Genomic DNA, 27,887 nt, shown 5'->3' with positions numbered 1-27,887 from the left:
TAATAAATAAAAACATCTAATTTAAATGTAATTGTTTTTAATCAAATGCAACTGATTTAATTATTAATATTTTATTTAAATTAAACTACCTTTCATTTGTATTTTTATTTCAATTGGATTTATAATTTATATATAATTTATTTAATATTATTGATTGAATTCAATTTGTTTTAAGTCATTTTAATTCTATGTAATTTAATTTAATCATTGAATTTAGTTTAATTGGTTTGATTTAATGTACATTTTTAAAACTTTTTACTTTTTTAAAATTTAAAATATATTTCTTAATTTAATTGTAATTTATACTCATCATTTTTTATGTGATCTAAAAGGCTTTTAAAATAATCCAATCCATTTCACGTCCCACTCCTACACACTGATGAATATTTTACTTCACATTCACTGACACAGACCGGTCTCCTCTTAACCAGGTACTATTAATCCAGAAAAATGATGCCATCCATGGCAATGGGGTCAACCCTATCCCTTCACTTTTATCTCTGTCTCCCAGTAAAAGTTGCTCTCAGCAACCTTTTGTATAGCTCTTAAGAGGAAACTTGTTGCTAGAAACTTTGCTAAATACCATTTAATGATAAAATAAGACATGGCTTCTGTGACAAAAATGTATACAGTATACACAATAAGTTAAAGAACGGCAATCATCACAAAACTCCATCTAGTTACACAAAACGAGTTGATTAACATATTGAGAATTTACTCAAGATTGCATTGAATCATCCAATGAACAGACTTTAATAAACAGATAAATAAATAAATACATAAAATACATAAGTAACAATTAGATCTAACATTAGAAACAGTTTGTATATAATAACATGACTTTAAAACAGCATACAGCTCTTGATGTGAAGCTCAAAGGTTTAAGAAAGATGAACAAAAACAAAGTAAACACTTGCTTATATATTCACATCAGAATTAGATAAACACTACTTCTAAAATATGCCATCAAATATCCCAAGGAAAGCTTCCTCCTCTTTGCTGAAGACACAGAATGTAAATAAAGAGGGAAAGGGTATGCATTAATCAGGTGAAAAAATATACTTTTGTAAAAATGTATTCCATCTAGATTAGTTTCACTATTTATTAAACTAAATATTTTAATTAGTTGTAGCCTTTTACTTATACTTTGCACTACCTTCTGTTGACACATGAGCTGGAGTCGGCTGTGTCTTTCATTGTTGAGAAGAAATCAATCCTTCTGGTTGCCGGTGCCACGTGTGTCTGCCTTGGGAAATTTGCAGATGTTTTTACTGTGATCTCTTCATGGAGGATGTTTGGTCTCTGCATAAGGGGGAAGAGAGGCAAGTGTCACATGAACACACTCCAGTTAAGATTTTAGAAAGGTTAAGCTGTTTACAGGCACCTTTCATTAGGCTTAACTTCGGAATCAGTAACCCCATTAACAATTAATAAACTAACTGAATATTAATCCACACAGAGAAAATACTATCAGCAAAAGAGTAACATGAATACTAAATTTTGCTCTCTGCTAAATCTATCCATAGAGCTAAAAAAGGGGTAAGATTTTCAAGATGTTTACAGGGTTCATACTGTGATATGTACATTGTGTAAACTAGGCAGCTCCACTGTATTTCTCAAAACCACAGTATGAGATTTACTGGGTAATACAAATACAAGTCCACACGAATAACCATGTAAATAATAGCATCTACCATGTGTCCAGCCATGCAAAAGTAGCACATGCAGAGATCTCAGTATACACACACTCACCTTTTTATTCCATTCCAGAGTGATTCTATTCTGTGGTCTGACTGTGACCAGTGAGGATCCTGGTTTTCTGATTTCAGGGCTCAAATTTGGTAAAATTGACCTAAAACACAAAAATATAACAAAGGTTTTTACTGTCACTATGAAACCTCAGTGAACAACTATTTTACACAGTTTACATATTATTTGATTACTGGTGTTTGAAACAGACAATAGGAGTATGAACACCAAATATGAGCATAATGTTCAGGCCTTACCTGAGTGGTGTCCTGCCAGTGGTCATGCAGGGTTTGACTGAGGGACTGAGGAATAGTGGTGCTGAAGTGCCAGCAAACCCTACACACAAAATGTATGTATTGTTAACACAATCACAGCAATAATGTTACATGACTGTGTATGTGTTACTATGACATCTTAATAAGATGTATTAAAAGCAAACAAATCGATCTTCCACCTCTCTCTCCTGAGTAAAATGAAACTCAGACTTCACTCTACCTGGCATGTTGTACTCAACAGGCTGCTGGATTTGAGGTTCAGCATTAGCTATGCATGAGGCCACTAATGTCTCACTGGCCTGCACCAAGTTCTCATCATCAAAGTCACCCCAGCTGTCCCACTCATTCCCAAGGTCAAAGGTGACTGCTGGTATGTGTGAGGATGAAGTAGTTTCACAGCAACTGTCCTGGTTTGTTACTGCAGTGGATGTCTTTGAGGAAGATGGGTTGGATGTATTGATCTGGTTTAGATGCCGACTCCAACCACTCGTTCCTGGGTTCATCCACACTGAGGAACCTGAATACAGATGAAGTTTTAAGAAAGGATGACAACACCATCAAATGTCACTGTGCTATGGGCTTTCTTAGATTCAGTCTGAACAAAGAATCTGCATAAGATCTTCTAAGTTTTAGTGCTTCGCTTATTTTCACCATTCACTGCTTGAATAACCAAATACTTCAAAGTTGTCAGTTCTATAGATGATTATCTTGGCAATGTCTCTGATACTTACATTATGTCCGTGATTGCTTAAATGAAAACTTTGTTGAAATGCACACTTTCATTCTTAAACACATTTAAGTGGAGAATAACATGTAAATTTTGCAGTTCTTCTGTCTCTGTGTGTTGTGTATTCACTGGCATACAGTGGTGTAGGTTGGTTGCAGGTATTGCCACTGACAACAACTGATTTCACATACTGTCAGTGTAATATAAGACGTCCTAAGCCTTGTGTGTGTGGTTGGTAACCTATGAATATTATAAACATTTCACTACTCTTTGTTAGTGCATTTATGGAGGCTCTGACACCCAAAAATCAAAAGTTTGCGTTTAAGTTGTTTAACGATACTTTGATGGTGAGCATGTGATACAGCAGAGGTTTGGACAGGCTCCTCCATCATCCTGCGCACGTCCCCAACGTCATTATAATCTGATGAGGAGAGAAAGACAGAGAAATACACAGTCATAAATGGAAATGTGTGGGGTTCAGTGTCATTTTCTTTATGCCACTTGTTTACCACTGTCAAAGTCGTCCAGATCAACTACGTCTGTCAGTTGAGTACAGTCTTCTCCTGTCAGATCCACAGTATCAGTGTGAAGTCTCCCTGTAGATTCACAGTGATTTATCCCATACCTTCAGATCCCAAAAAATGAATATAATTAATAACCAGGCCATGAGATTTCATTGAAACCAAACTTAGTTTCAAACATTTTACTCTAATCTAAGTAGCAGCAGTCATTTATGGAGCTATTCAAAGTCTAAAATGTCAGTGTAACTGTGAATACCAGGAAACAGTAGGAAGCCTCTCTTTGGGTTTGTAAGCAAACTCCCGTATGTTGACAGAAACAGACTCCTCATTCATTTTCATCTGTACAATGAAATACAACAGGCATCAAACACACACTTATTCATCTTAGTAACACTGAAATATTTTCTTATCTTTATGTGGAATTATAAGAAAATAAGAATCTCACTGTTAGTCACAAAGATTATGTTTGTTTCTCATTTGGAAGAGTAGTAGTTGTGGATAGAATGAGCGTAGGAACACACAAATTGTATCTAATCTACATATTGTACGTCTATAAACCCCCACACACACATTTTAATAGTATTCTCATATACAAATACTACACAGTATAAAACCTGTTCATATATAATATTTATGTTATATGTTTAATATATTGTGCTACTCCTGATATTATCTTTACTTGCTGTTTTGAGTGGCTGGTATATTTCTTATTTTTCTTTGCAGGAATTCAAGATCCCCCACTTGTATCATTGGCATTTCTTTTAATCTTATCTTAACCACTGTTGACATGGCAGTGACTCATTAGTTTCTTCTACAGACTTCAACATGAAGGTTTTTCTGGAGAAAAATATCTTGGGGGAGTGCACTTTGTTTTCTGTTCTACTGTGTTCTGTGTGATCGATTGGAAGAGATTTGTGTAGGAATAACACAACCAATCACAGATAACTACACATTCAATTGTGACAAACCTAAATTCAACTACTGTGTTTTTTCATGATGGCTACAATATTAAGAGTATGTGACGCAGACATCGAGAGAGCCCACAATCATCCGTTGTCTTCCTCACCTTGAGTCGTTTAACGGGAGTCTGGGCCAGTGTGTCACACCTGCTCCTCAGGTCAGTCAAGTAGGAAGAGAAACTGGATTCTTGATTTGCTGACCTCTTCCGTGCCACAGTTACACCTACTTTACCTTTCGGGGAGAGGGAAACACATATGCACTCTGATTGAAAGACTGGAGGAATAAGACCTCTATAATCTTGACAGGCACACAAAATAATGCACAATTAGATACGTAAATGCACAAAAAGACTTAAACAGTAAAGGATGTGTGCTTGAACTCACAGCAGTCGTGGCCACAGAGATCCTTATTCTTGCAGAAGTGGTTGCACAGTCTTTTGTTGCCTAAATATGATTTAAAGTTGTCACATTTTAATAGAGAAAAAAGACATGTCAAATATCAATCCACCTTTATAGAAATACTGTATGGATATAATTTATTTCATATTTCAGAACCAACAAAATCAACAGTAACAAAGCTACAGTGCAGTGCCTTGGTCTGCAGCACATGTGGCATTTCCCCACTGAGGTGTGGCCTGTGGTTTCAGTGCAGCGAGCTGGGGTCGTTGTCCAGCAGCATCATACAGTATGTTGTTATGATTATCACAGGTACCAAACTTCCTGGCTCCAGAGTAGTAAACGCTGAACTTCTGCTGGATGTCAAAGCCCACTTCAAGAGACAAAAAGGCAACAAGTATTGTAAAAGTACATTAACCTCTTACATAACAATGATAGGCAGTCCGAGCGTGTAGACAGGATGTGCAAAAAGGACAGATGCAAATAAGAAGAAGTGTCTGGACATCCACTGACCACAAATAGAATCTAACTCTGTGTGAAACACTGCGCCATTATGATAGCAGTCTGCACACCTGGCAAAACACTTCCATGAATAATTAACAGATTCAGTACAACCCTCTTGAACCATGTGCCTGAGCAACTGGTTTTTCTGCCACAAATTAGCATTGGTGACATGGACACACCCTTAATGCTTTTGTGCCACACAATTCAGACCATCCACTTAGGATTGTTAAAACAGAGCCCTTAGACTTGTTTCTCTCTGATACACATATAACAAAGGTAGTGTTTTAAAACAAAATGAAAACTGATGAGAGATACCTTAGCTACAGGACTGAATTACATACCAGATGTTGAACAAAAAGTCATTGTGAATTGTTCAGTTCATTAATAGAAGGACTTTGTACTGAACAGCACAACATATTGTTACTTCCCTTTATAACATGTCCATGGTTTACTGCCTTACCATATTCTGAGCTGATGAGATTGACACTGATCTCCTCTCCCTCTGAGGCTTTCGCCACCTCAATCTTCTTCGACCAGCTACCACTCTTCAACAGCACCAAGTCCCTGAAAAACAAAGATAGAGGATGCCTGCTGAAAATCAAGTAACTGAATTATAGTGAAAGAGAAGGTAAGTGAAATAAAGTGAAGTTTGTTGGAAGCCTGGGACACAAATATTTGTTTCTCACGTGAGTTTCTGTAGGAAGACCACATTGTTGTCAGAGTCTCCAATGATCAGAGAGACATAGTGGTGGTCTGGAGCTGTTCTCCTGGACAGCAGCTGTGCTTGGTTTTTTAGGTTCACCTTCACCACAATCTCTGCTGTAGCACAGCTATACCTCGGAAGCTACCAAAAAACAGCAACAACTAATAAAAAGACAGGAATTACAGAACTATCCAGTGAATTCTTACACACAATAACAGCTTAAAAGTCTGACCAAGAAAAAGAGAAAAGCGCCATTATATGATGTAATATAATACACTTATTATTCTGCAGCACCTGCTCCAAAGTAACTTCGTACTTCGGAAGGTGTACAACAGATTCTCTGATTTGGTTGCCAAATGGTGGATGTCTGTTGAGAATCTGAATAAGAGAAATGAAGTTGTAACAAAACATATCCAAATACTTTATACGATAATTACCAGAAAATCTGGTTCAAATAATTATTAAATCAAATGTTTTGGATTATCACAAAGTGATTTCTTTTTTCACCAGCTCAAGCTCTCTGGCATTGGTTTGCTCTATTTTGCTGAAAGTGGTGAGTCCAGCGTTCACCATGGCCGTTGACAGAGTCTGGCCTGAAACACAGTGTGTTATTATCAAATGTTTAGATATTGCAGTTAATGGAAAGAATATTTGGTTTATTAATTATTTCATCATATAGCAACTGTGCATAAATATTTTTTTGTCTGAAATAAACCAGTATGTGTCCAAGAACCACTACAACTACATTCTATCACTGCATTAACATTGCTTAGATAAAGCGCTTGTAATATGCTATGTGTTGCACTTTGACATAGCAAAGTACCCACCTATCTTCTCCAGCTGTTTGGAAACATAGGGCGAGTTCTCCCAAAGCTTTGATCTGAAGCACTTCGCCAGGATCAGGGAGTTGAGCAGAGCAGAGAATCCCATCTTGGATCGATGACTGAGAAACTCTGACAGACCTGATTAAGATCAAAATACAATCAAAGTTGAAAAAAAAATAGAGCACTTTGTTTATTTGTTGTCTCTGATTTGTGCAACATACTTTTGCTGATGCGCATCCCGTTCCTGAAGATCTTAGCTGTCTCCTGTGTAAGTCCAAACTCTTGAATTGAGATGGAACCAAGCTGTGCCTGAATTAAGCTAAAGACAAGGTGGTGAACACATGACATCTACAGTGAGCAGCCAATGAGAAATTCATGAGTGCATTTATACATTAAAAGTCATAAACCAGTATTTCTCTTTTATTCAACACTGCTTTTCCACAAGGGATGGATAGAATGAATAAACCTACCAATTCACTTTCATCTCACTGGTTTTGATCTTTCCCTCAATAGGAAACCTGTAAAAATACATAAACATTTAATTTACTATGGCTTTTGTCTATCTCCATCATTTTGACTTTCCCACCCGAAAGTTAATGATGATGGTGCACAAGGATTCAGAAGTTATGATACTCTATATGCAATTGTGGATCCTATAAATGTCTCTGACCTGATGGTGATCCTGTTCTTGTCCCTGTTCAAAGTGTTCAAGGGCCTCTTCTCATTCATTCTCAACTGAATGTCGCTAAACTCTTTGCTCTTCGAAACCAGCTCAATCTGTACAGAAAGGCTCTTTTGATCTGAATACTATGTTTTTGCAATGCTATGTAATCTACAGCATGTAAAACATTTAAATCTTTTCCTTTTGCGGGAATCCAGTATAACACCACAAAATGTGACTCTATGTGCATTTTAATCAAATACACACAGTCCTATCACAGTTATATCAGGAAACCTACCAGGTCCGACAGCGTCTCAGTGCCAGCCACTTCACAGAACTGTTTCATGGTATCAAAGGCAACACAGTACCTAGCCATCAACCTGCCAGCCTCTGTGAAGAACAAAAATAAATAATTTAAGTTTTCTTTCCAGAATATGAGGGTCAGTTAAAAAAGAAGAGTGTAGTTAAAGGTGTAAATATCATCTATGTCACTGATCACAAGTTAGAAAATAAACTAAAGAGGAAGAGTTAAGCATTTTGACAACTATTTAACTAAATGCTCCCTCTACCTGTTGGTTTGATGTTGATATCTTCATCCATGTTGATCAGACCAATGGAAGAGAGAGAGTTGAGGTTCTTCAGACAGAGCTCTAAAGTAAAAATGAGAAACATTAGTCACCTTAAACTAAAATAGTGGAGTAGTGTTAGTGGCTTACGCAATGTACCCAGTTACACACAGAGGCTTCAACTAAATAATTAGTGATAGTTAAATGACTAATTAATTGAAACAATGTCCTCCTGGTACCAACATGCTACTTAGGTGACCTCAAAGACTTAAGAACAAAAACAGTCATGGCCCACCTTGTAATTTGGCTTCAATTCCATATCTGTCTAAGTCGGCAGAGAAACCTGAAATGGGAGACTGCACTGATTGACAAAGACGATGAACACTACTTCTGACATTTTATGTCAAAAATTATTTGTGCTTTGAGCTCTGACCATAGTGTGTGGGGTTCTTGAGGGCTCTGATGTAGAGGAAGGTGGAGCGTATCCAGTCCAGAGCCATGTTGACATTACTGATGGTTTGGAGAACAATCTCAGCATTCAGGTGCTCCACCAGGTGACTGTGTAAGCTGGGGAAACAAGGCATGGTGTTAGCTAATGTACTTTCTCCTCTATGCATTTGTATGTGACGGTGAACAAACCTAGTGACACAGCTACTATTCATAATACCTGCTCTCAATGATTTCCATCCCATTCATAAGTTTCATATACTTGTCTCTGGTTTGAACCTTGGTCATGATCACTGCAGTCGCTAATGTGTCAAACTAGAAAAAAAAAGAATCAAATGTAGTAAGCAGTTTAATGCTTAGTTTTTGCCTTAATTATGGTTAAAAGAAATGGTTTCATAGAGATTAAGTATTCCGTTATTGTTCTGCCGTTACCTGTGGTCTTCCAGCTCGGCCTATCATCTGCAGCAGGTCAGCCTCACTGTACTCCTCACAGGAGCCTGCAACATACTGCATAGTGGACTTGATCACCACCAGATGAGCTGGCAGGTTCACCCCCATGGCCAGAGTCCTGGTAGTAACTAGGATATAAGAAATAAGACCGCAAACTCAAATAAAATTCAATAAAAACCTTATTTTAAATCATAGCAGCGAGTGGTAAAAGTATGTGGTGTCTGGTATACTTTTTCATCAGAGGTGAACCAATAACTTGGCATATGATTAATATCAGTGGGTATCAGCTTTAAAAACAATATTGGTGTTAGTACAATATCATCTTCACTGCTGATATCAAAATGCTATTTACATAGTCTTTACTATGTCTCATACTGCAACAGCCAAATTAGAAACAGAATAAAAAACAGTCTCACTTGTTACTTATGATCATGGCTTGAAAAATATTGCATATTTTTATTTTTGTGTTGACCTCTCAACACAATAAGGCTGAAGTACTGAATGACTCAGTTATAGCCTGTGACAGTTGTCTTTCCTTAGTGCGTCAGCAGCGTTACAAAGAAAATAAAAACACCAGATCATGTTGCATACTTATACAGTCTGATATCCGTTTACAGCACAGGATAAAACTGTGTTAGTGTCAAAGTCTCACAGAGGACAGGCAGGTCTCCCAGAGTGAAGGCCTGTTCAATCAGCTTCCTATCTGACAAGTCAACTCCTGCATGGTGGTAACCAACTCCTAACATCACCAGATCTGGACCACAAACACAATACAGGCTTATGTTATACAGTTGGTGGTAAAAATTTAGCTTTCAAAGGGGGTTTGGAGGCTGCCTAGAAGACTCACCTCTCAGTTTTGAATCCAGAATAGAGTTTGCATATTTTATCAACCTAAACAGGATTGCAAAGTAACAAAAAAGTCAAGAAGATCAAGCTTTAGGTAAAATTAAACAAGATGAACAATGACAAAATGTTTTGATGAATAGTAGCGTATATATGAACAATATGGGTAAGGAAGAAACATACCTTTGTTTGTGCTCAATACTCATTATGAATCGTGCATCCTTGGCCAGAACTGCAGCTGACTGCTGGGCTCCTTTCCTGGTAGAGCAAAACTACAGAAAAACATAATCAAGTCATCTAAATTAATAAGGACAACAAACACATGCACAAAAAAGGACGCACATTTTGATCCAGTTTCCCCAACCCACCACTAGAGCAGGCTTCTGGTCAGAGTAAGTCTGTATGATGTTGGCCATCTTGTAGTTGAGTGACAGGTCAAACTTAAACTCTGTCTGGTTTGGATTGCAGGGGAATCCCAGCACCACCTTTCTCAGCTTCACTGGACGATAACTCTCATCCATATCCACATATGTGGCTGGACCACTCTCGTTCGACAGCCAGTCTGCTATCTAATAACAGGCAGACAGTTCAAGAATCGGCCACAGGCACCTGATTTATGCTAGAGATACAGTGCAAACATATACAGGACAGAGTAGTGGCCGAGTCTCTTTGTCAGCCACTTACATCAGAGATGTTGGGTATGGTGGCTGATACAGCCACAAACCTCATAGAGAGGCCTGCCTCTGGATTCTGTGCTGTCCTGTAGGTGTGTACTGCCTTCATCCTGCTCACCACCACTTCCAAGGTGGCACCACGGGTTGCATCTTTCACCACATGCACCTGGAAGAAAGAAAAGTTTCATCTTAAAGTTGATCTCAGAGGTTCAACAGGGATGTTGGTATGGGGGTCAAAAAAAGTTAACCCATCCTTTATCATTGTCTTCCATCATTAACATAAGGGAGTGCATTTCTAGAAGAACTAGATGAATACACTCGCTGAACATGATGTGCTACATGTTTTTAATGACTAACCTCAAGTGAAATGAAGTGCTGAGGGCCGAGGCTAATGATGTACCATCATGCAATGTGGAATAATAAAACAGTGTGAACAGTACATCTTCTGGCACACAAGGGCACAGTGAGCATCAACCGCAATGCAGACTGACTTTGAGATACGATGAACAGTGAAAAATGGGCCTTTGAACTAAATATCTGACAAACACACCGACCTCATCGATAAGGAAGAGTCTGACTAGCTGCAGCAGACAGTTATCCTTCCATTTTCTTGTCATGCTGTCCCATTTTTCCTGAAAGAACAATAAATACAACTTTATGTATTCAGGCAAAACATCAGCTCATATTTTTTTGTGGTTCTAATCTTCCCACTCCTTCAAATTTTGTTGCATTTGTTCAGTTGAAATCCAGTATAGTGTCACACACAGGCGTGGTCAGGATGATGTGGGAGTCCTGAATCTCAAAGAAGTCGTCGATCTCTGTGTCGCCTGTAAGCTCCTTACATCTCAGCCCCAGAGGACCAAACTTCTTCTTCCAGCTCTCAAAGCACTGACTGCACAGAGCTTTGATAGGGGCCACTGGAAAGAGCAAACAAGGTATCCTTTTACAAGACTGACTCAAAAATGAAAACACTGGAAATGATACATGAGCAAATCAGAAGAAGAATGTTGCATCAAAGCCCCTGTGTGTGATTACTGTCAGGTGTATTGCATCAAAACAATGTTTCCTTAGCTGGTTTTGTTTAAATTCAGATTTATTGTGTATAGATTTTCATTCACGGCCTCAAGCTTTTGCTACAAAGAGCTGACAGCATGTTACAGAACAAGCTTTGTTTACATTGGCAAGGGGTATAAACAATAAAGTAAATCAGATCTGTGTTTTGAATCTGTTATAAAAAATATAGTTTCAGGGGTTTTTCAAAGCTTCCTAAGTAGGGATCATTTTGCCCAATATTAAGACTGGAAAGTACAACTTTTTAAATGCAAGGCCCTATGTTCTGTGAGTATAAAGAATTGTTTTAGTTTTAGTTTCCTAAAATTGGGGCTTTGGTGGTAATTTAACAAGAATAATACTGTATGCTCACTATAGACAGCTTTGACGTCTCTCCAAGGCTCTGATGTCTCCATTAGAAGGCGAACGATGGCGAGCTCAAACAGCACCGTTTTACCAGATCCAGTAGGAGCACATGCCACAAAGTTCTTACCTGTGTAAAGAACCTGGGAACAGACCAAACATTAATACACTCCAAGAGGCAGTCCTGGTTGAAATAAGACAATGAAGCCTATCATGTTATTCATAATCCCCAGATTTCTTTATAAAGGCTTTCAGATAATTCTTACATCATCAAGTGCTTTGGACTGAACGTAGTTGAAAAACGGGAACTCATTGAAGACAGATCTGAACTTAGATGCTGTGTTAGCATAGTTCAGGAAATCAAACCACATCAGTTGTGAAATTACATTCCAAGCATACTGGTACAGTCCAAGCTCTGTCTAATGTTTAAATTGTATTAACTTACACACAAACAAAAAGGATACGGATTTCAGAAACAGGTCGCAAAACTTCAGACCCAGAAGAACCTAAAATGTGCACAGTTCAAACATAATCAGACTCCCATTCTCAGTCACACTTTCACTGATCCCATGTCCATTTTATGTTGTGAATATTTTAGCATTATTTAAGGTACAGTATTAAGGAATTGTGATTTCTGGTTAAAAAAAAAAAAAGACTTCAGACAACAAGGCTTCTAGTGTAACTGCCTTCTGCTTGTACTGTTCTTCTATCTACCACCTAGTGTCCAGCATGTTTCATTGCACTGGAGTGGTCAATGGGGAGAGCTCACCCCATTTCACCTCATCACACTATAACACATTGTGGCAGCTGCTGCCACGGCTAGACATGGGCATACTCATTAGCTGCAACACTTTACAGCAGCTATATGAGTGGTATTTGGTAAACCAGTCAGACTGTGAGCACAGCGCCTGTCTGTGACTGTATCAATGCAGTGCAGCACCTTGTATGCAGAGCGGCTGAGGCATCATGGGTGGAACGAAAGCTCTCTTTGTGCCCTTGTCCGGCATCTCTGCATGTGTCGCCTGCTGCGGGGGTCGGCCACTTGCTGCAGATGAGCCCAGAGGAGGGGGTGAAAAGGGGGGCTTTGGGGGGAAAGGAGGAGCTGCCTGGCTGACTGTTGTCCGTGGCGGCTGAAGAGGAGGAGGTACTGTCGCCATGGTAACCTGACTGAGAAAAGTTTGAGGTCTGGATGCTGTCTGGCTGCTGCTGCCGCTGCCACTGAGGTCATCTGTGTTTGACGAGTCACCTCCACTGTTCAACACCTGAACCTTGAACAAGCTGTTATGTAGAGAGTAAAGAACTGAAAGAGGTGGAAGGTAGAATGAAGGTGGAAAACTAACTAACTAAAAAGGTTGGGGGCTTTCATGAGGAAGGCCAGGAATTCTGGCCTCTGGCAACAAAGCTAACATGGGGATGGTTTTTCATATTTTAATGTTTTTCTTATGAACTGTCCACTAACATAAAAATCAAGCCTCTTCATGATTCACTGTAGTTCCATTTTAACTAAGCATATCATGGATTCAAACAATTTCAGGGATTAAAGAGTGAATCAGCACTAAATTACATTTTTGGACAGGGAAAAACTGGAAACAAGGCTTTAGCGAGTAACATAAATCCTGTTAATTTAAGCATTTTTAAACCATGTTCTGCATCCACCTCCAAGGAGAGAAAAATCCTTGTTGACCTGATTTTTATGGCCTTAAAATTTTACCATTTTGTACTTAAGGCCACATATCAATCTTAGGGAATTATATGCTTTGGAATCAGAAAAAACATTTCTGTTCCCAAGTGTAGATTTCTTCTCATCTTTAAAATATTTACTGGACAGAAAACAATGTGCACACACTATTTAATTTACATTTATGTAAATGCGGTCTTGACACTTGCCTTCTCCGTAGAGGTGGGCTTTTGCTGTGGTCGAGAGACAGACACCTCCTGCTGTTGGCCGCATGACCAGAGTCCTGTGGGGTTTCATCTCCACCTCTGCCACTGTGACAGGCACCCTGAGAGTAATCCCTGAACCCTTCACCTCTCCAAAGGCCATCACATCTGCTGATGCTGTTACTGTTGCTGCCACTCTGAGTCTCCCCAATCTCTTTCTCGTCATTGTTAAAATTGTAAGACGTGTTAAGGTCAGCTGATATTTTAAAAGGAGGCAGGAACTTCTTGGATTTCTGTGAGAAACCTGTGAGTAATAAAGAAAACAGACAGAGAGAGTTTCATCAAATCAAATATTTGTCAAGTTGTTGTCAAGTTCTGGGTGTGACTCTTAAATGATGTGAGAATAATTTGGTAAGATGAAAAAAATTTACAGTAGGAAATTCGTGTTATACTAAAGATTATGAGAATATATCCCAGATCTGTTTGTTTTCACGAATCAATGAAAATTGGGAAAACTTTCAAGAGTATTCAAGCTATCATGTCAGTGAGTCACACAGTTAAATTTAGTAGGGCTTCAGTAGGCCTGATACTGAGCAGTTTACTCAGGTCAAGTGAAAAGGAATTCACCCTAATCCAGACCACAACATACTGTATAGGGTAGAGATTGTCTCTGCCTCCTCCTGCATATCCTGAGTGCCTGGAATCTGAGAAAGAGATGGAGGCACTTCCAGCTGCCAAGGACTGGCCTCCTGGTGCAGTGGCTTTCTGTCAAATACAATCCAGTGGGAAAAGACTGATAAGCTGCTGAGAGAGAGACAAGAAAGAAAGGGATGATGTGGAATATCTTTTTTGTACTCACACTTTGAGGACAATGGGTTTCTCAAAAAACAGATTGTCCAGGGACAAGGAGCAGTCACTGGAGTCCAACATTTTATCAGATCATGTAGGCGTTCACACTTTTGAATGCAAAGCGGGATGACTGATCTTGGTTGGGGACATCTATCTTAAAGAAAAAAAGGACAACCAGAGATACTTATATAGATGCAAAGACTAACCAACAAATATGTCTTTGCAATATTAATTACGTGGCTGAAATTCATTTGGTGGTTGAATTAAATGAAGAACAATTGCTGCTGCCAGCTCGGGGCGCCACTGAAGACCTGTTTTGGTCTGGTGCTACAAGGCTACAATGGGATATATCTCATGATATATCCTCTGATGCAAAAATCAAGCCTCCTAATGATGTAGCTAGTTACTCTTAATGGATTAAGTAGTGTATGAATTCCAACTATCATAAGGGATTAAAGTGAAAATCATCTCTAAGTCACATTTTTGGACACAAAAAAGGAAGTATGCGGCTTTAATGCAACTGCATGGTTAGCAATAATTCTGCCGATTTAGCTTAAGCATGTAATACACAAAGCATATGACAGAACTACATACTTTAAATGTAGTCCACCTGCTGAACAAAGTTGTGTGAAAAATGTTCACTGCGTCATGCTTGGTGCATGTAAGAGTCTCCTAGAAAATACTTAATTGTGTAGCTATTTTTCCGGGCTACAACAGTGGAGTCACCTGGGTTTTGCTAGCTTTAGCTGCATATATGATACAGTAAACAGCCAGGTGCCAACATTCAAAAATTAACGGTTATCAGTTAGCATTAGCCTCTCACTTTAATCAAGAACATTCATTGTTTTCAAAGTTATCAGGACTGTTTCCTCATTATGTACCCACCTGTAATAACAAATAAAATGTACTCAACAGACAGAAGGACAGGGTTTACCGAGGTTAGGGTTTAACCCTTGACCCCACTATCCCGACTATATTATTAGCGCCTGTTTGCCCTGTTGGCACGGAATGAACCACCCATCCATAACAACTTTATTAGCACATTTTCGTTTACAGTGACAGCACTGTAGCTAGACTTAATTATTTATTAAAAACATGAGCTGAGGCTAAATGTTGTCAATTTTTAAGTAGACCGCCTATAACATTTGTTTACTGTGGAATTAATTTCTTACTTTGTGAGGTGTATGTTCAAACAGAGTGTGTTTTCTCTTTAAAACAGACGGAGACTGAATAAATGAACCGGCTAATCACCGGTTAGGAGCAACAAAGACCTCTGAGAAGACATCCATGGGGGGATAGTGGTAACATCTCTCCTGTGCTGGTATACAATTCTTGTCTATGCGTCAATGACAAGTTTAAATATCAGTACCAAGTGTGTTCTCTAAAAAACAAACCGTATGGCCATTGAAATTTCAGTTCATTTTATCAATTAAAACGGTGATTAACCGCCATCAACCTAAAAAAAAAATCTACTACCCAAAAGAGATGGTCATTAACTCAGGTTTTTTATGCCTCCTATCTGGAATGAACCATTACAAACCTTTCGGGGGAACATGGCGCCGACTCGTAACATTACGTGACGAAATTTTACGAGGCAATAACTTGAGTAACTTTTTAACTGTAGCTGTTTTATAAAATAGGCACACAAACATATGTAATTATTAAAAGATGCGTTTGTTCTGTCACTGTAGAGCTATTTGTACGTACGCTTACCCTTACAAAAGAAATGATCTGTCCCACACCAGACCACCACGGAAAATGGCGACTGTGAAATAGATGGAAGACGAAAGTAAGAAATTATTCAATGCAGCGTATAAATCGTGCCCTGTCTCCATCCACACCGCTCGGAGGTAACGTTTATTTGTTTTTCATCATTTTATTGATATCCGTATGGTGAGTGGCGAGGAACGATTGTCAGGAGCTGTAGTTTAGCCTGAGGAATGGGTTTTGGTATGGAACAGCCTTAATGGAATGGTCTGCAGCTCCTGCAAGCAGCATCCAACAAGCCAGCGTGATATAAACGCCAAAGAAATGCTATGATATCCTTACGGGAGATAGTATTGATAGCCCAGTTTGCTCTGAAAGTAGGTACCTTTGGAAACCTATCCCAACTATGGGTTGGCTGACATTTAACTGAACAACTGTGCTGAAAGTTTTAGCTCTATACAAAATCCACAACCGCTCATCAAAAGCCATTTACGGGGTCCATCCCTCTGCAGTTTTGGTGCTGCTGTGTGGATGTTACAAACACCTTTCTCTGCCACAGCAGCGTTCACTTGGTATGACACTTTTATTGCCCTTCAAATCCGAGACCTCTCACTCCTGCGACCTTGTAGCGTTATAAATGGCCACAATTAATCATCTAAGCTAAATGTCAAGTATATTTTATATTTAGCTACATTTATTTTGTAGTCAGTGGGTGATCACTGAGTCGAAATGATACCTCTGGTGTCACTGTAAGTAGCTAAACTGTTTACTTTTCACTCAAGAAATCATTGCTCATTTCTTCAGCTGGTAAAACATGAGGAGCATTCAGTATTGGGCTTGTAAAAGCTTGATTAGACTTGTGTCACTATTGTGCTTCTGACATTTGCTAAAGCTTGCTAAAAGCCACAAGTATTGACCATGTTTACCAGGTGGTTAAACCATCTTAACCATCACTGATTTGTATTTGCATTTAGGACTGCAACTCAAGATTATTTTCCTTATCAATTTATCAGCCAATCATTTTCTCAAGTAACCGACTAATCGCTAGGTCAAGAAAATGTCAGAAAAGTGTAAAAATACCTATGAAAATGTGCCAAAGCCCAAGATGACTGTTTGATATTTCTTGTTTTGTCTGTAAAAAAAACGTTAAAAAAAGTAAAAAACTAACAGATATTCAGTTTACTGTCATGCTAGGCAAAAAAAAATTAGCAAAATTGGTATTTTTGCTTGAAAAGAGAGTGAACCAGTCGTCAAAATAGTTGCAGAATAATTTTGTCAATTGACTAATTGTTCGGCTTTATTTGCGTTTTAAACACAAATAAAATGTTGAAGCCATGATAGCAGCTTCTAGTGGCTGCAGTACTCATTGCACCCAGCTCTACCAGTGTGATTAAAGGGCACAAACAACCTATGGATGGTTTTGCTGGATGGTTAAATCTTAATTTCTCCTCTGACATATCGGCCTATGTGGAAACTGAAACGTTATCTTCTTTATCTAAAGCAGGCTGTTGATAAAAAGATAATGTGGAGCAGTTTAAAGAAAGGCTCAACAATGTGATCCTTTTCAGTACCATCACACGAATTTTCTTATCTGTGATCTGGTTAAACCATTGCCAGTTCTTTATTGAAATTTTTGCATGATCACAAATGAAAGAATACAAACTTGGCTGTTTCGGGTTTTTACCCGAGGCTAAGAAAACTTCTTTTTGTAGCTAGGTACATTTGTATTTTGTCATCTAGCAAAGCTAACTGAAGTGCAAACATGATGACTTTAAAGTAAAATGAAATAACACTATAATGTAATAACAATGATAATGTATTATGAATAACATGATCTTAAAATGTATAACGGATGCGTCCATTGTTGTGCTGGTGCCTCGACAATCAAGGGGTTAAATGCTTAGCAGAACTATGAATCAATTGTCGCGAAACAAACATCAATTTCATTTTACCAGTTTTCTGGATAAAAATTTTAAAGTTTGTCCTCATGGTGGTACTAAATGAAAAAAAATCAAATTGATTTTACCCCCTTGGGAACCGTTAGTCTAAAATTCTTGTGTGCGCACCTGACATTTTGGCCTGAGGGTGGCGATAGAGCTTAGGGAGTTACTAAAATAGTAAGAATTTATCCTTAAGGCCACATTCTGACCAACTTGAGCCAGGTTCAACTTTTGCCATGCGACGCTGCATTGGCTAATTAAATATGTGCAAGCGCACCTTCCTGTAGATTACTTTGTAACATGACTGCTGCATTTCTGCCGTTGACCTAACAAACAACAAAAAATGAAATAGTAGCTGAGGGCTCCAACAGGCCCTGAATGGCAGCCCATACACGAGCTTGTCTGCAGGTGCGTGCACATTGTCCGCAACAATTAATGTGTACCCGTGCAAGTTTTGCTCTTCCATGCAGGATTTGTTGTTGCTCTCCAATGCTGTAGTGAATGCTATTGACACATCTACAGTAGGCACACAGTTAGGCTGCTGTAGAAGAAGACTTGTTTGTTAGGACTTTTACAGTCCCTGCATGTCGGCACAGTACAGCATCTGTGCTAGGTGCTACTTACTTTTCTGTTGTTCTGGCCTTTATAAATATGTTAGTTATTTGAACATAGGTGTGTTTAGGCAGGTGGAACAGGGAGTTATTTGGTCCGGCACACTGGATCAGGGCACCAGCCCCAGTCACTTAATTGCAGAGGTTTGCGTTGTGCACCTGCCTATGTAGGCGCATCTTGAAAATGTAGATATGCTTCACTTGTCTTATTCTACATCCAACAAGGTGTGTCCCAATCACATACTTGAGTCGGGCACTATTGCATAGATATACAGTATGTGAACTGGATACCAGTCTCCAAGATGGCGCCCATTCATTCCAGTAAAAGCCGCTCATGCTGCACATGTGCCAAAAATGTTTTCCTTCGTCTTGGTATGCTTATGTGTTCTGCAGACACCTGAACATGTACTCAAGGATCTTTTTCCCTGAGGCCATCTGCCCATCCCACAGACTATGATGAAGTGACATCACACACAAATTGAATGACTCATTGCGCTGTATTCAGCTCACTTAATAGATCTATACTCTAATTTGTACAACTGTGCCTGAAAACACGGAACTGGAACTTGAAACGTAGCGGTATCAAAGGTCATGGAGTCCACCAAAATGTAAAAGCCCACTTGCACACATTGGGAATTTGGCAATTTTGTGTTATAAGTAAATGTTGCAATGCCTGAAGGTAAAAAGTTAATTTTTGATACTTCACCCATTGCTAACCAGTGGCACTACCCATTTGCAGTGCGATTACTTGAAAAAAACGCTATCACCTATGTCAGCTGAAACCAAGGCAAAATGGGAATAATCAGTGCTTTCGAAGCAGTATTGGCAATGAGAGTAGTGGTTTGCTTACAGGAACCTTGACTTGTTTTAATGGTGATGCAGCAATGCAGAGTAAGGCCATATTCAGACTGACTTTTACTCTATGAAAATAAACACTGCCTTCTCAGTCTTTTGAATGGAGCCAGTCCGTTGACGCAGTGGGGAGCTATCGCAGGGGGCACTAGCAAAACAACACACGGTCGTCTTGCGAATAAGTTCAACCTGTCTCAAATCTGTCAAGGCCACATAACCTACTAGAAAATCCCACAGGCACAAGGACATTACAGAGGCTAAAATTTTATTAAAAAATGTTAACCATCAGAATACGGAGAGAAAATTGAAAAGCAATGGCCCTATCCAGATCAGTTATCTGGTGTAGTGCAAAGACAGAAAGGCCCATGCCTAAAATTAAAAACATTTGAATTTAACCTTTGGGATGCTACTTTGCAAACTTTAGATTTTGCAGTTAAACACTTGTGATTGCGGAATATCTAAGAGGTCTTTACTTTTCTTTTTCAGGTCATGGCAGCTGAAATGTCATGTCTGACAGGTGTTGATGAAGATGACAAAGATGCAGATGCTGAGATCAATGCCCTCTCGCTCCTGCAAGAGCCAATGAGAATGGCTCAAGAATCAGCCTCTTGCACCGATTCTTTCGGCAAGCCTTCTCTGAAACAAAACAGTGTCCTAGATGTTATGTCAAACACAGATATGTTGTCTCCAGTTGGCCTGGGCAATGGACCTTCTTCGCATCAGGCTACACAAGCCCATGAACTTAATAGCATCTCCACAGAGAAAGAGGAGGAAAAGAGCATCACCCCACTAAAAACTGTGCAAGAAATTGACACTGCAGGAATATGGGGTTTTGACGTAGACTCACCAGAAGACTCATTGGATAATTTTAGTAGTGCCAGTGACCTTCAATGGGACCCTCACAAAGAGTTTATGCAGTTTCTGTGGGAGAACCATGGTGATTCTCCTGGTGAGGAGCCTAAAGAGGAAGTCCCTCCTAATAACAACCAAAGGAGAAGGAAACGGAAAATGGACATGGTAGTCATGGTGGATCCCTCAGAAGACCTTTACCCTGATCTGAGCCACAAGTCATCTGAGGAACTGTCTGATGCCGAAGGCCCAGTAGACTCCATTCCTGTCAGAAAAGTCAGAAAGTCAAGGAAATTCTCAAAGTCACAGTCGTCACCAACAGGGAAAGTTTCCAAGTATCCCAATGGAACTGTAAAGGCCATCAAGGAAATCCTTTACAATGCCCCTGCGAGAAATTCACATGGGAACAGTATAGGTCATGGGCTTTCACCATTGAAGGGGAGGCTCACAATAAATTCTCATTCAGAGGAGAAGCTATCACGTTACCCTTGCTCAAAATGCAAGCTCATTTTCAAGAAAGAGCATCACTTGCATCGTCATATGAAGTCTCACGTTGAACCTTCGAATATTTCGCCAAAGCCTTTTATATGCCGTGAATGTGGACAGTCTTTCAGACAAAGTGGTTCACTTATTGAGCACATGTCCATCCACCAGGAGAAGCGAACAAGACTCACTGAAGAGGTCAAAGGCATGAATGATAAGAAGAAAGAGGATAAAAACATGAAGCTTTTCTGCCCTCAGTGCCCATTTGGAACAAACTGCCCAAACACATTTGTTCAACATGCGAAAACGCATGAGAAGGACAAGAGAAAGTTTAGATGTGACAAATGTAGCTTCAGGACTCTGAGTGAGAGTGATCTTAGGAGACATAACATTATGCAGCACACTGTAATTACGGTTAGAAAGCAGATTCAGGATGATAACACTCAAACCTTTGCCTGTAATGTTTGTTCTTACAGAGCTTTTAGCAAAAATGTTTTTAAGAATCACCTTCTACGGCGCCATCAACAAACCTTTGAGGAATACGAAGCTGCAAGGCGTAGTGAGAGAAATGCGCAGATCCAGAATGATGACTCTGAAACATTCTCCTGTAACATTTGTTCTTACAGAGCTTTTAACAAACATGTTTTTGAGAATCACCTTCTGCGACGCCATCAACAAACTTTTGAAGAATACAAAGCTGCACAGTGTAGTGAGAAAAACGCACAAACATCTAAGGAACAGCATGTGCCTACTTGTAAAAGCCCTGTAGAAGATGCAGAATTTACATCTAAAATCTCAATAAAAAATCAGATCTCTTCTAAAAGAGCTTGCTCCCCTAGTGAGTCTGACATTTCAGACTTATTCAAAAATAGCAAGATTAAGAGAGGTCTCAAGTCTCAACTAACAGAATCAAAGCTTGACAAATCCATTAATGTTCTCCTGTCCAGACAAAGACATGGTAAGAAGAGTGCTGAGCAGAAGAAGGAAAGCAACAATTGCAGTACATCCGTTCAGAATTCCAAAAATGGCTCTGATCAGTTGCCAGGAACATTGACAGTCAAGGTTGAAGATTCAGCTTTATCCCCAAATGGCCATAGCGCGCCCTCCAGTGCTGCTGAAAGAGACCTCAAAAGCACTGGTGAACCCAAGTTCAACTTAGATCACTCAACATTCAAAAAGTCACCGTCTAAACGGAAGATGTCCACTCCATATCGCAACACCTCTGACCAAGACTCATGCTTCATCTTACCAAAACCTTTGCCAAGTCCCAAGAAAATAAACCAGGAGGAAGAAGTGGCCAACTTTGATGAAAAAGACATTTTCCAGTTTAAGGATATAGATCCTAACACAAACTCTTTCGACGATGGTATCAAGAAAGAAAAACAAAACATCATTTATACCTATAGCAGAAGAATGTCCATGAGAGGTGCTCTCCAGGCATCTAAAAGGCTGTTTGAGAAAATAAAGACTGAAGAGCAAGAACAGGATGACCCCGAAATCAAAGAAGAATGCATAGAAACAGAAGTATTCCAAGAAACCTTTGACTCCCACCAAATACCACTGAGGGAATCCCTCGCCGATGATTTGTCAGAGATGGAATCAGACCGTAAGAACTGTCCATACTGTCCTGCAGTCTTTGAGTCAGGTGTTGGATTGTCCAATCATGTCAGAGGACATCTTCATAGGGTCGGATTGAGCTACAATGCACGCCATGTAGTGCCTCCTGAGCAGGTGGCTTCTCAAGACAGAAGGCCGCGAATTCGACGTAAGATTTCAGCATTCCGGAGATTGAAAAAAGGTACTTCAGGACTTATTGAATGTTTTTCTATTGAAAAGAAAACTTTGGTGTTAAGTAATTCAGCTTTTATTTTTGTGGCTATGAATTAGTTTTTTTTGCGGCTTGAGTTTATTGCTAAGATCTTGAAATTTGGCACCATGGCTACAAAAAAAAATCCACTGGGGCAATTTAAGATGAGGAAACAGACAGTCATACAGGTTTTAAACAAAGCAAAGAGGTTGTTCAAATTTATACAATTGTGTACAATTGTTACCTTTATCCACCAGTTTACAGACTGACTTCCTAAGTACATATTAGGTAATAGTTGAACTATTACCTAATATGTACTGAACATAATTGTGTGCACTTGCAGTTTTTCTGTAAAAATTATGACAGTATGTGTGTACTCACTTTCGGTTATACTTGCAAATAAATAGTAGGTATTCTGAAAAAATGTCTTATTTACAATCTGCATAATTGTATGTCGCCCCATAAAATTTTAACACAACTGGAAAGACCTTTTTTTATAACTTGGTTTAAACTATAGTTTTCCTTTTTATATGTACTTTCATTTTACAAAATTCAAACATCATATTGTACTTTTAATGCACATTGTTTATGTTTATGATTATTTATTCCTTTTTTTTTTTTTTTTTTTTTCAGCGTTACAGATGGAGTCAGATTCTGAGACTGTGAAGAGTATTCACTCCTGTCCATTATGTGGGGATTCATTTGATAACAGGACTGGGCAGTCCAACCACATACGAGGCCACCTCAAAAAGCTTGGTAAAAGCATTTCAACAAAGAACAAATCCCCATTATTTTTACTCCGGGAGTTGATGCGCGACAAGAAGGAGTTCCAGCGGGCACTTCAAATTCTGGGAAAGAGACGTAACCACTTCCAGTATGGTGCCTCACCAAAGCTGTCCCATGCCGATCGTTTCACACCATCCCCCATTGGAATCCCAAAAAGCAATTCTATTCCAAGAGTTTGCACTGATGCCAAACCACTGATGTCCACGTTTTCTTTATCGGAAATGGAACCTGAAAAAAGGCAATTAGAGACTAAGTTGGATGTTAAAAATTCACTCTCAGGCACAACTGCCTTGATAGGAATTCTGAAGAAAAGGAAGTGTCAGGAAGATGCCAGACTAAAGGGCTCCTCTCCGATGTCAAGGAACTCCTTAACAGTTTCTTCAAACAGTGAGCACAGTTCAGGATCAAGAGTTGCAGCTTCACTGCCAAACTCAATATCCGGTAAGTAACTTTCAGGTGATAGTTACCAGACAGGTTTAACTGGAAGTGGAATACTCCAGTGTTTTGATTAATTTGGTGTCACCCAGAAGAATCATGTAATCCTGTTGACACAATTCATTTAGAAGTCAAAACAGTACGTTTAAGAATTCAGAAACTTACAATAATAAATCAAAATAAAGTTTATTTGAAAAGCTCTTCATTTGCACTAAAGCACATCAAAAGACAAAACAATTCAACATATTTAAACTTTAGATATGAAGCACAAAAATAAACATTAGACAAGTGTATGACCTCACATTTACTTAAAAACAGCCGATCATCTACTAAAAATGTCTAGCCTCAACTTTTGAAGGTATGTGACAGGTAAACAGAACATGGATACTAACAGCCACAGAAGCTGTTCTGAACTAAAGCACTGAGCGTACTGATCATCAGATTTTATGCACTGTTGAAGTGAGGTGTCATCAGCATAAAGGCATAGAATTAGATTTCCCAGTTACCTGCAGACTATGTGGCAAAACAGGAGCATGCTGCATAGAAATGCAGTAAATTATCATTATTTTTTTTCTTGCCTCATAACCTGATTTGCATTAAAAAAGTACCAAATTGCAGTTATCTATACAGACTTTGTAAGATTGAACAAAGATTGAACAAAGACAGAACCTGTTTCAGTACATTTCTTAATCTCACAGTGTGGGGCTTTTGTAATGAAGGGATGCTTGCTGAAATGTGTCAGTATAAGAAATATAATGGTAACTGAGGCCACAGTATTGACATATTTTGTGTGCTTTTGGAGTGCCACTATTCTAGTTCATAATGTGGAACTATTTTTGTCTGTATTGTCAATTATTCAACCAACAATACTGTTTCTTCACTGGTAAGACCTTATTTATAACAACAAATATAACAAATAAGTACCACCATAATAATCTTCTGACTTATTTGTCCTTGTTATTTTTTTTCGTCTTGTTACAGAGAAAGGTGAATTCAACAGGAAGGTGTGTGTCCATTGCAATGCAACTTTCCACAGTGGAGTTAGCTTGTCCAATCACCTCCGGGCATATGCAAAACGAAAAAGGACTGCCTTACTTGAAGGAACCAGTAAGTGCCATCAGCAACACCTTAAGTTAGAGACTGGGGCATGTATTCTCTTACAGTCAGTGTTTTTATTAATTGGTTTTAGCTAATTAAATCACTTTTATTCATTAAGGCTCACCATTGTTGCTACACTAGCAATTCAAACTGGTTGATCCTTCCTTGCATTAAAAAGGATCAAAGTACCTGAACGCTCTAGTAATACAGAGTATTCAAAACAGTCCCTGGACCCAAATTCTTAAAGATCTCAGGCTTGGAAATCTGTGTGATGTGTGAAACACAGATAGACCTGCCTTTAGGCACAGAAGTAAACATATTATATAACTTTCTTAAAGGTACTCTGTGAAGTTCTTCTGTGAACAAACAAAGTTATGTTTATAAACACTGTTTCTCACCAAAGCACATCATGCATATCCTTCAGGCCTAACAGATGTGTGGAAAAAGATTTCCTTCCTTATGAAACAGTTGCAAAGCTGAATAATTTTTTTTTCAGGAAGAGCATGAAACCATCATTCAGGAATGTTAACACATCACCTACTGTATTTGCTCAGGACACAAACAAAATGGGACCCAATCATAAAACTCTGCTCCACAGCACTTCTAGTGGTCAAAACCTCCACACCTTTCATGGAGGATATTATATAAAGGGTCATGTCAGTGCCGTGAATACTTGGCATAATATCACATTCAGCCTCAACCTCACTTCCTGGATGTTCTGACCGAAAACTACTAAATCCGATCAGGCATGCAGTAAAATTCAAGCTGCCTGATTGTACCTGAGTAACCTCATCACCTGTCAGTTGTTCACAAATAAAAAGCATTCACATCCACTGGATAGGTATGGCAGCAGAAATCTCTAAATTATAAAAGTCAAAACTACCTGTGTGGCTGGATACCACAAGGGGTTGTGAAGTCCACATCACACTTATATTTAGTGTACCAGTGGTTATTTGTGTCCTCCCCATGGTAAGGATTGAGAAGGGCGTCAGCAAGTGTGATGCTGCAAAGATTTTAATTGTGGAGCGTGGTGGGTGCATCAGTGGGAGGAACAACCTTTTCATGGCAGAAAGCCTTCAAGGCCTACTTTTCCGGTACGCACAGATCATCACTCTTATTTCAAGGGCCTTGTGTCTCAGCCGCCCTGCCATGCAGCTGAGACACAGAGCAAGATTATTCATCTCACCAGTCACGAGTCCAAAATAGTAGGAATAATGTGAGGGCCCAGATTTTCTAAACAAAGACAATATGTTGTGTGAGAGCGTAGGATCATTGGACCATCAATAATATCAGAACCTTCCAGTAGTTATCATAGATTTTTGTCCATTAAAATGCTTAAAGGCTGTGCTGTGATCTCAATGGTAATTCTGTAAATTAATAAAGTAAATTCTGTCTTTCAGCATTTGACTGTAAAGCAAGGAGGCAGCGCTCAAGGCCTGGCTCAAAGAAGAAGACACTGCCCTTACCACAAACTCCAGAGGAAATGTACAGACTCACCTGCAGGTACTATTTCCATTTCTTCTCTAATGAACATACAATATTACACTCTTTTTAAATGGTGGATAATATTGCATTTGCAGAACATCAGGATTCAATTGTCCAGTTTTCCCAGGCAACCATGTGGGCCACTGTCAAATATTTATTGTGGTCTATTTGATTTCCGTTGGCAACCCTATTTATTTATTTATATAACAAACCTGACCAGATGAATGAGACACGTGTTGTCACTGATGTGCTTCAAAAATAAACCACAAACCATAATCTATCTTTGTAGAATAACCAACCACAGTTGCACCAACACTGAGACCAATAAATCTAAACAAAGACGAGTAGAGTACTTGATGATATGGTCTGATGTCTGTTGTCAAACCAACAGCCTAAAACCCAAAGATTTTCAATCCACAGTGATATAAAACAGAAAAGCAACAAATAATCTCATTTGAGAAGCTGGAAATGGCAAATATTTGGCATTTATCAGAACTGTGTTAAATTTTGTGCCGATTGTCATATCAATGAATTGTTTTAGCTCTTTTTTTGGGCACCCATGGAAACACTGAAATATGATGAGCTCCTTTTGTGTTGGTCTATCATCATCAGTCTCTTTTTCTCTTTACAGGTTCTGTGACCTCGTCTTCCAGGGTCCCTTGTCGGTCCAGGAGGACTGGATTAAACATTTACAGAGACACATTATGAACACTAGTGTCCCTCACACTGGGCTAGGCATGGTAGAGGTCACCTCGCTGCCCAAGGACCCCCCAACCCTCAAGACTGACCAAGACAGCTCTCTGACAGCCACACATGCTGCCTCATAAAGCCAATGAGGATCCTTTAAGATTTCACTAGACTGTATGTGTATGTACTTTGGATGTTCTTTCACTTTTTTTTAAAAAAAAATCAATTAAATACTGGCCAAAAGTACAATATTGCTCAATGATGGAGGTATTGTACATGCTTGGACATTTGGACAGATGAAAGTTAATTATTTTGGATATTGTTACCTTTTTCTGTTTTTACATGGTCCATTTTTTGGAATACAATTCCAGATGGACAGACTGTTTTCTTGTTTTATGCAGTAATGTAGTGTGGAATCCATTTCTAATGAAGACAACTTTTACCTCAGATTTCTCATGGTTTGAGTCCGTTTTTGGTCAAAGTTTGGGAGCACCTCTCTTCTATATCAATATTCACATTCGTAAGATACATAGAATCATGTTTTAGTTTTTTTTGTACTGCAAGATGTTGAAATCAAAGCCCACAGTCTCTGTTTTCAGGCCACAGAGTTACTGAGATGAACATTTCAACTGAAAGTGACGGCACCTGAAAGATCTTGATAAACAGTTCCAAGAATCACAAGTGGAAAAAATGAGCTACTATTCA

The 27,887-nt window shown here is 39.0% G+C and overlaps 2 protein-coding genes across 9 annotated transcripts; one reads left to right on the top strand and one right to left on the bottom strand.

Annotated features, from left to right (window-relative positions):
* Window positions 1-211: 211 nt before the first annotated feature.
* Window positions 212-15,884, bottom strand: hfm1 (helicase for meiosis 1). 7 transcript variants are annotated; one of them, XM_071490254.1, is made up of 40 exons: window positions 15,714-15,884; window positions 14,453-14,596; window positions 14,243-14,358; window positions 13,600-13,897; window positions 12,653-12,990; window positions 12,177-12,218; window positions 11,979-12,049; window positions 11,723-11,855; window positions 11,065-11,216; window positions 10,854-10,931; window positions 10,310-10,465; window positions 9,994-10,194; window positions 9,809-9,897; window positions 9,630-9,673; window positions 9,435-9,536; window positions 8,765-8,910; window positions 8,553-8,647; window positions 8,319-8,452; window positions 8,181-8,228; window positions 7,889-7,969; window positions 7,618-7,709; window positions 7,329-7,435; window positions 7,129-7,176; window positions 6,880-6,977; window positions 6,662-6,796; window positions 6,342-6,427; window positions 6,129-6,212; window positions 5,818-5,975; window positions 5,592-5,695; window positions 4,824-5,000; window positions 4,616-4,675; window positions 4,339-4,463; window positions 3,529-3,611; window positions 3,261-3,376; window positions 3,092-3,172; window positions 2,245-2,541; window positions 2,007-2,085; window positions 1,753-1,852; window positions 1,157-1,302; window positions 212-999 (listed from the first exon to the last, which is right to left on the bottom strand). In XM_071490254.1, the coding sequence occupies exons 2-40, from the start codon at window positions 14,521-14,523 to the stop codon at window positions 954-956; spliced, it is 4,617 nt and encodes a 1,538-aa protein (XP_071346355.1). In that variant the 5' UTR covers window positions 14,524-14,596; window positions 15,714-15,884; the 3' UTR covers window positions 212-953. The 7 variants fall into 7 exon arrangements, with proteins under 7 accessions (XP_071346355.1, XP_071346354.1, XP_071346352.1 ...); XM_071490253.1 differs by having other exon boundaries at window positions 15,615-15,869; XM_071490251.1 differs by lacking the exon at window positions 15,714-15,884 and adding an exon at window positions 15,328-15,560.
* A 222-nt stretch (window positions 15,885-16,106) lies between these two features.
* znf644a (zinc finger protein 644a) lies at window positions 16,107-27,631 on the top strand. Of its 2 annotated transcripts, none has more exons than XM_071490259.1 (6): window positions 16,107-16,231; window positions 20,039-22,682; window positions 23,325-23,918; window positions 24,894-25,019; window positions 26,411-26,513; window positions 27,127-27,631. In XM_071490259.1, the coding sequence occupies exons 2-6, from the start codon at window positions 20,042-20,044 to the stop codon at window positions 27,320-27,322; spliced, it is 3,660 nt and encodes a 1,219-aa protein (XP_071346360.1). In that variant the 5' UTR covers window positions 16,107-16,231; window positions 20,039-20,041; the 3' UTR covers window positions 27,323-27,631. The 2 variants fall into 2 exon arrangements, with proteins under 2 accessions (XP_071346360.1, XP_071346359.1); XM_071490258.1 differs by having other exon boundaries at window positions 16,107-16,292.
* The last annotated feature ends 256 nt before the right edge of the window (window positions 27,632-27,887 follow it).

The sequence above is a fragment of the Trachinotus anak genome, unplaced genomic scaffold (assembly GCF_046630095.1).
Source record: "Trachinotus anak isolate AG129_WGS33_773 ecotype Australia unplaced genomic scaffold, CSIRO_AGI_Tana_v1 ptg000012l, whole genome shotgun sequence".
Classification (NCBI taxonomy): domain Eukaryota; kingdom Metazoa; phylum Chordata; class Actinopteri; order Carangiformes; family Carangidae; genus Trachinotus; species Trachinotus anak.
The sequence above is the reverse complement of the archived record's forward strand: the minus strand, read 5'-3'. Positions and strand labels throughout refer to the sequence as shown.

What these genes read in the sequence shown, in the direction of transcription:
- hfm1 (XM_071490254.1), bottom strand. Translation starts at nt 14,523, where the DNA reads ATGTTGGACTCCAGTGACTGCTCCTTGTCCCTGGACAATCTGTTTTTT. An exon ending in GACAATCTCTACCCTATACA is followed by an intron (nt 13,898 to 14,242) that starts GTATGTTGTGGT and finishes TATTACTCACAG; the next exon opens with GTTTCTCACAGAAATCCAAG. An exon ending in ATGCCAGAGAGCTTGAGCTG is followed by an intron (nt 6,213 to 6,341) that starts GTGAAAAAAGAA and finishes TCTCTTATTCAG; the next exon opens with ATTCTCAACAGACATCCACC.
- znf644a (XM_071490259.1), top strand. Translation starts at nt 20,042, where the DNA reads ATGGCAGCTGAAATGTCATGTCTGACAGGTGTTGATGAAGATGACAAA. An exon ending in TGCCTTACTTGAAGGAACCA is followed by an intron (nt 25,020 to 26,410) that starts GTAAGTGCCATC and finishes TCTGTCTTTCAG; the next exon opens with CATTTGACTGTAAAGCAAGG. An exon ending in ATGTACAGACTCACCTGCAG is followed by an intron (nt 26,514 to 27,126) that starts GTACTATTTCCA and finishes TTCTCTTTACAG; the next exon opens with GTTCTGTGACCTCGTCTTCC.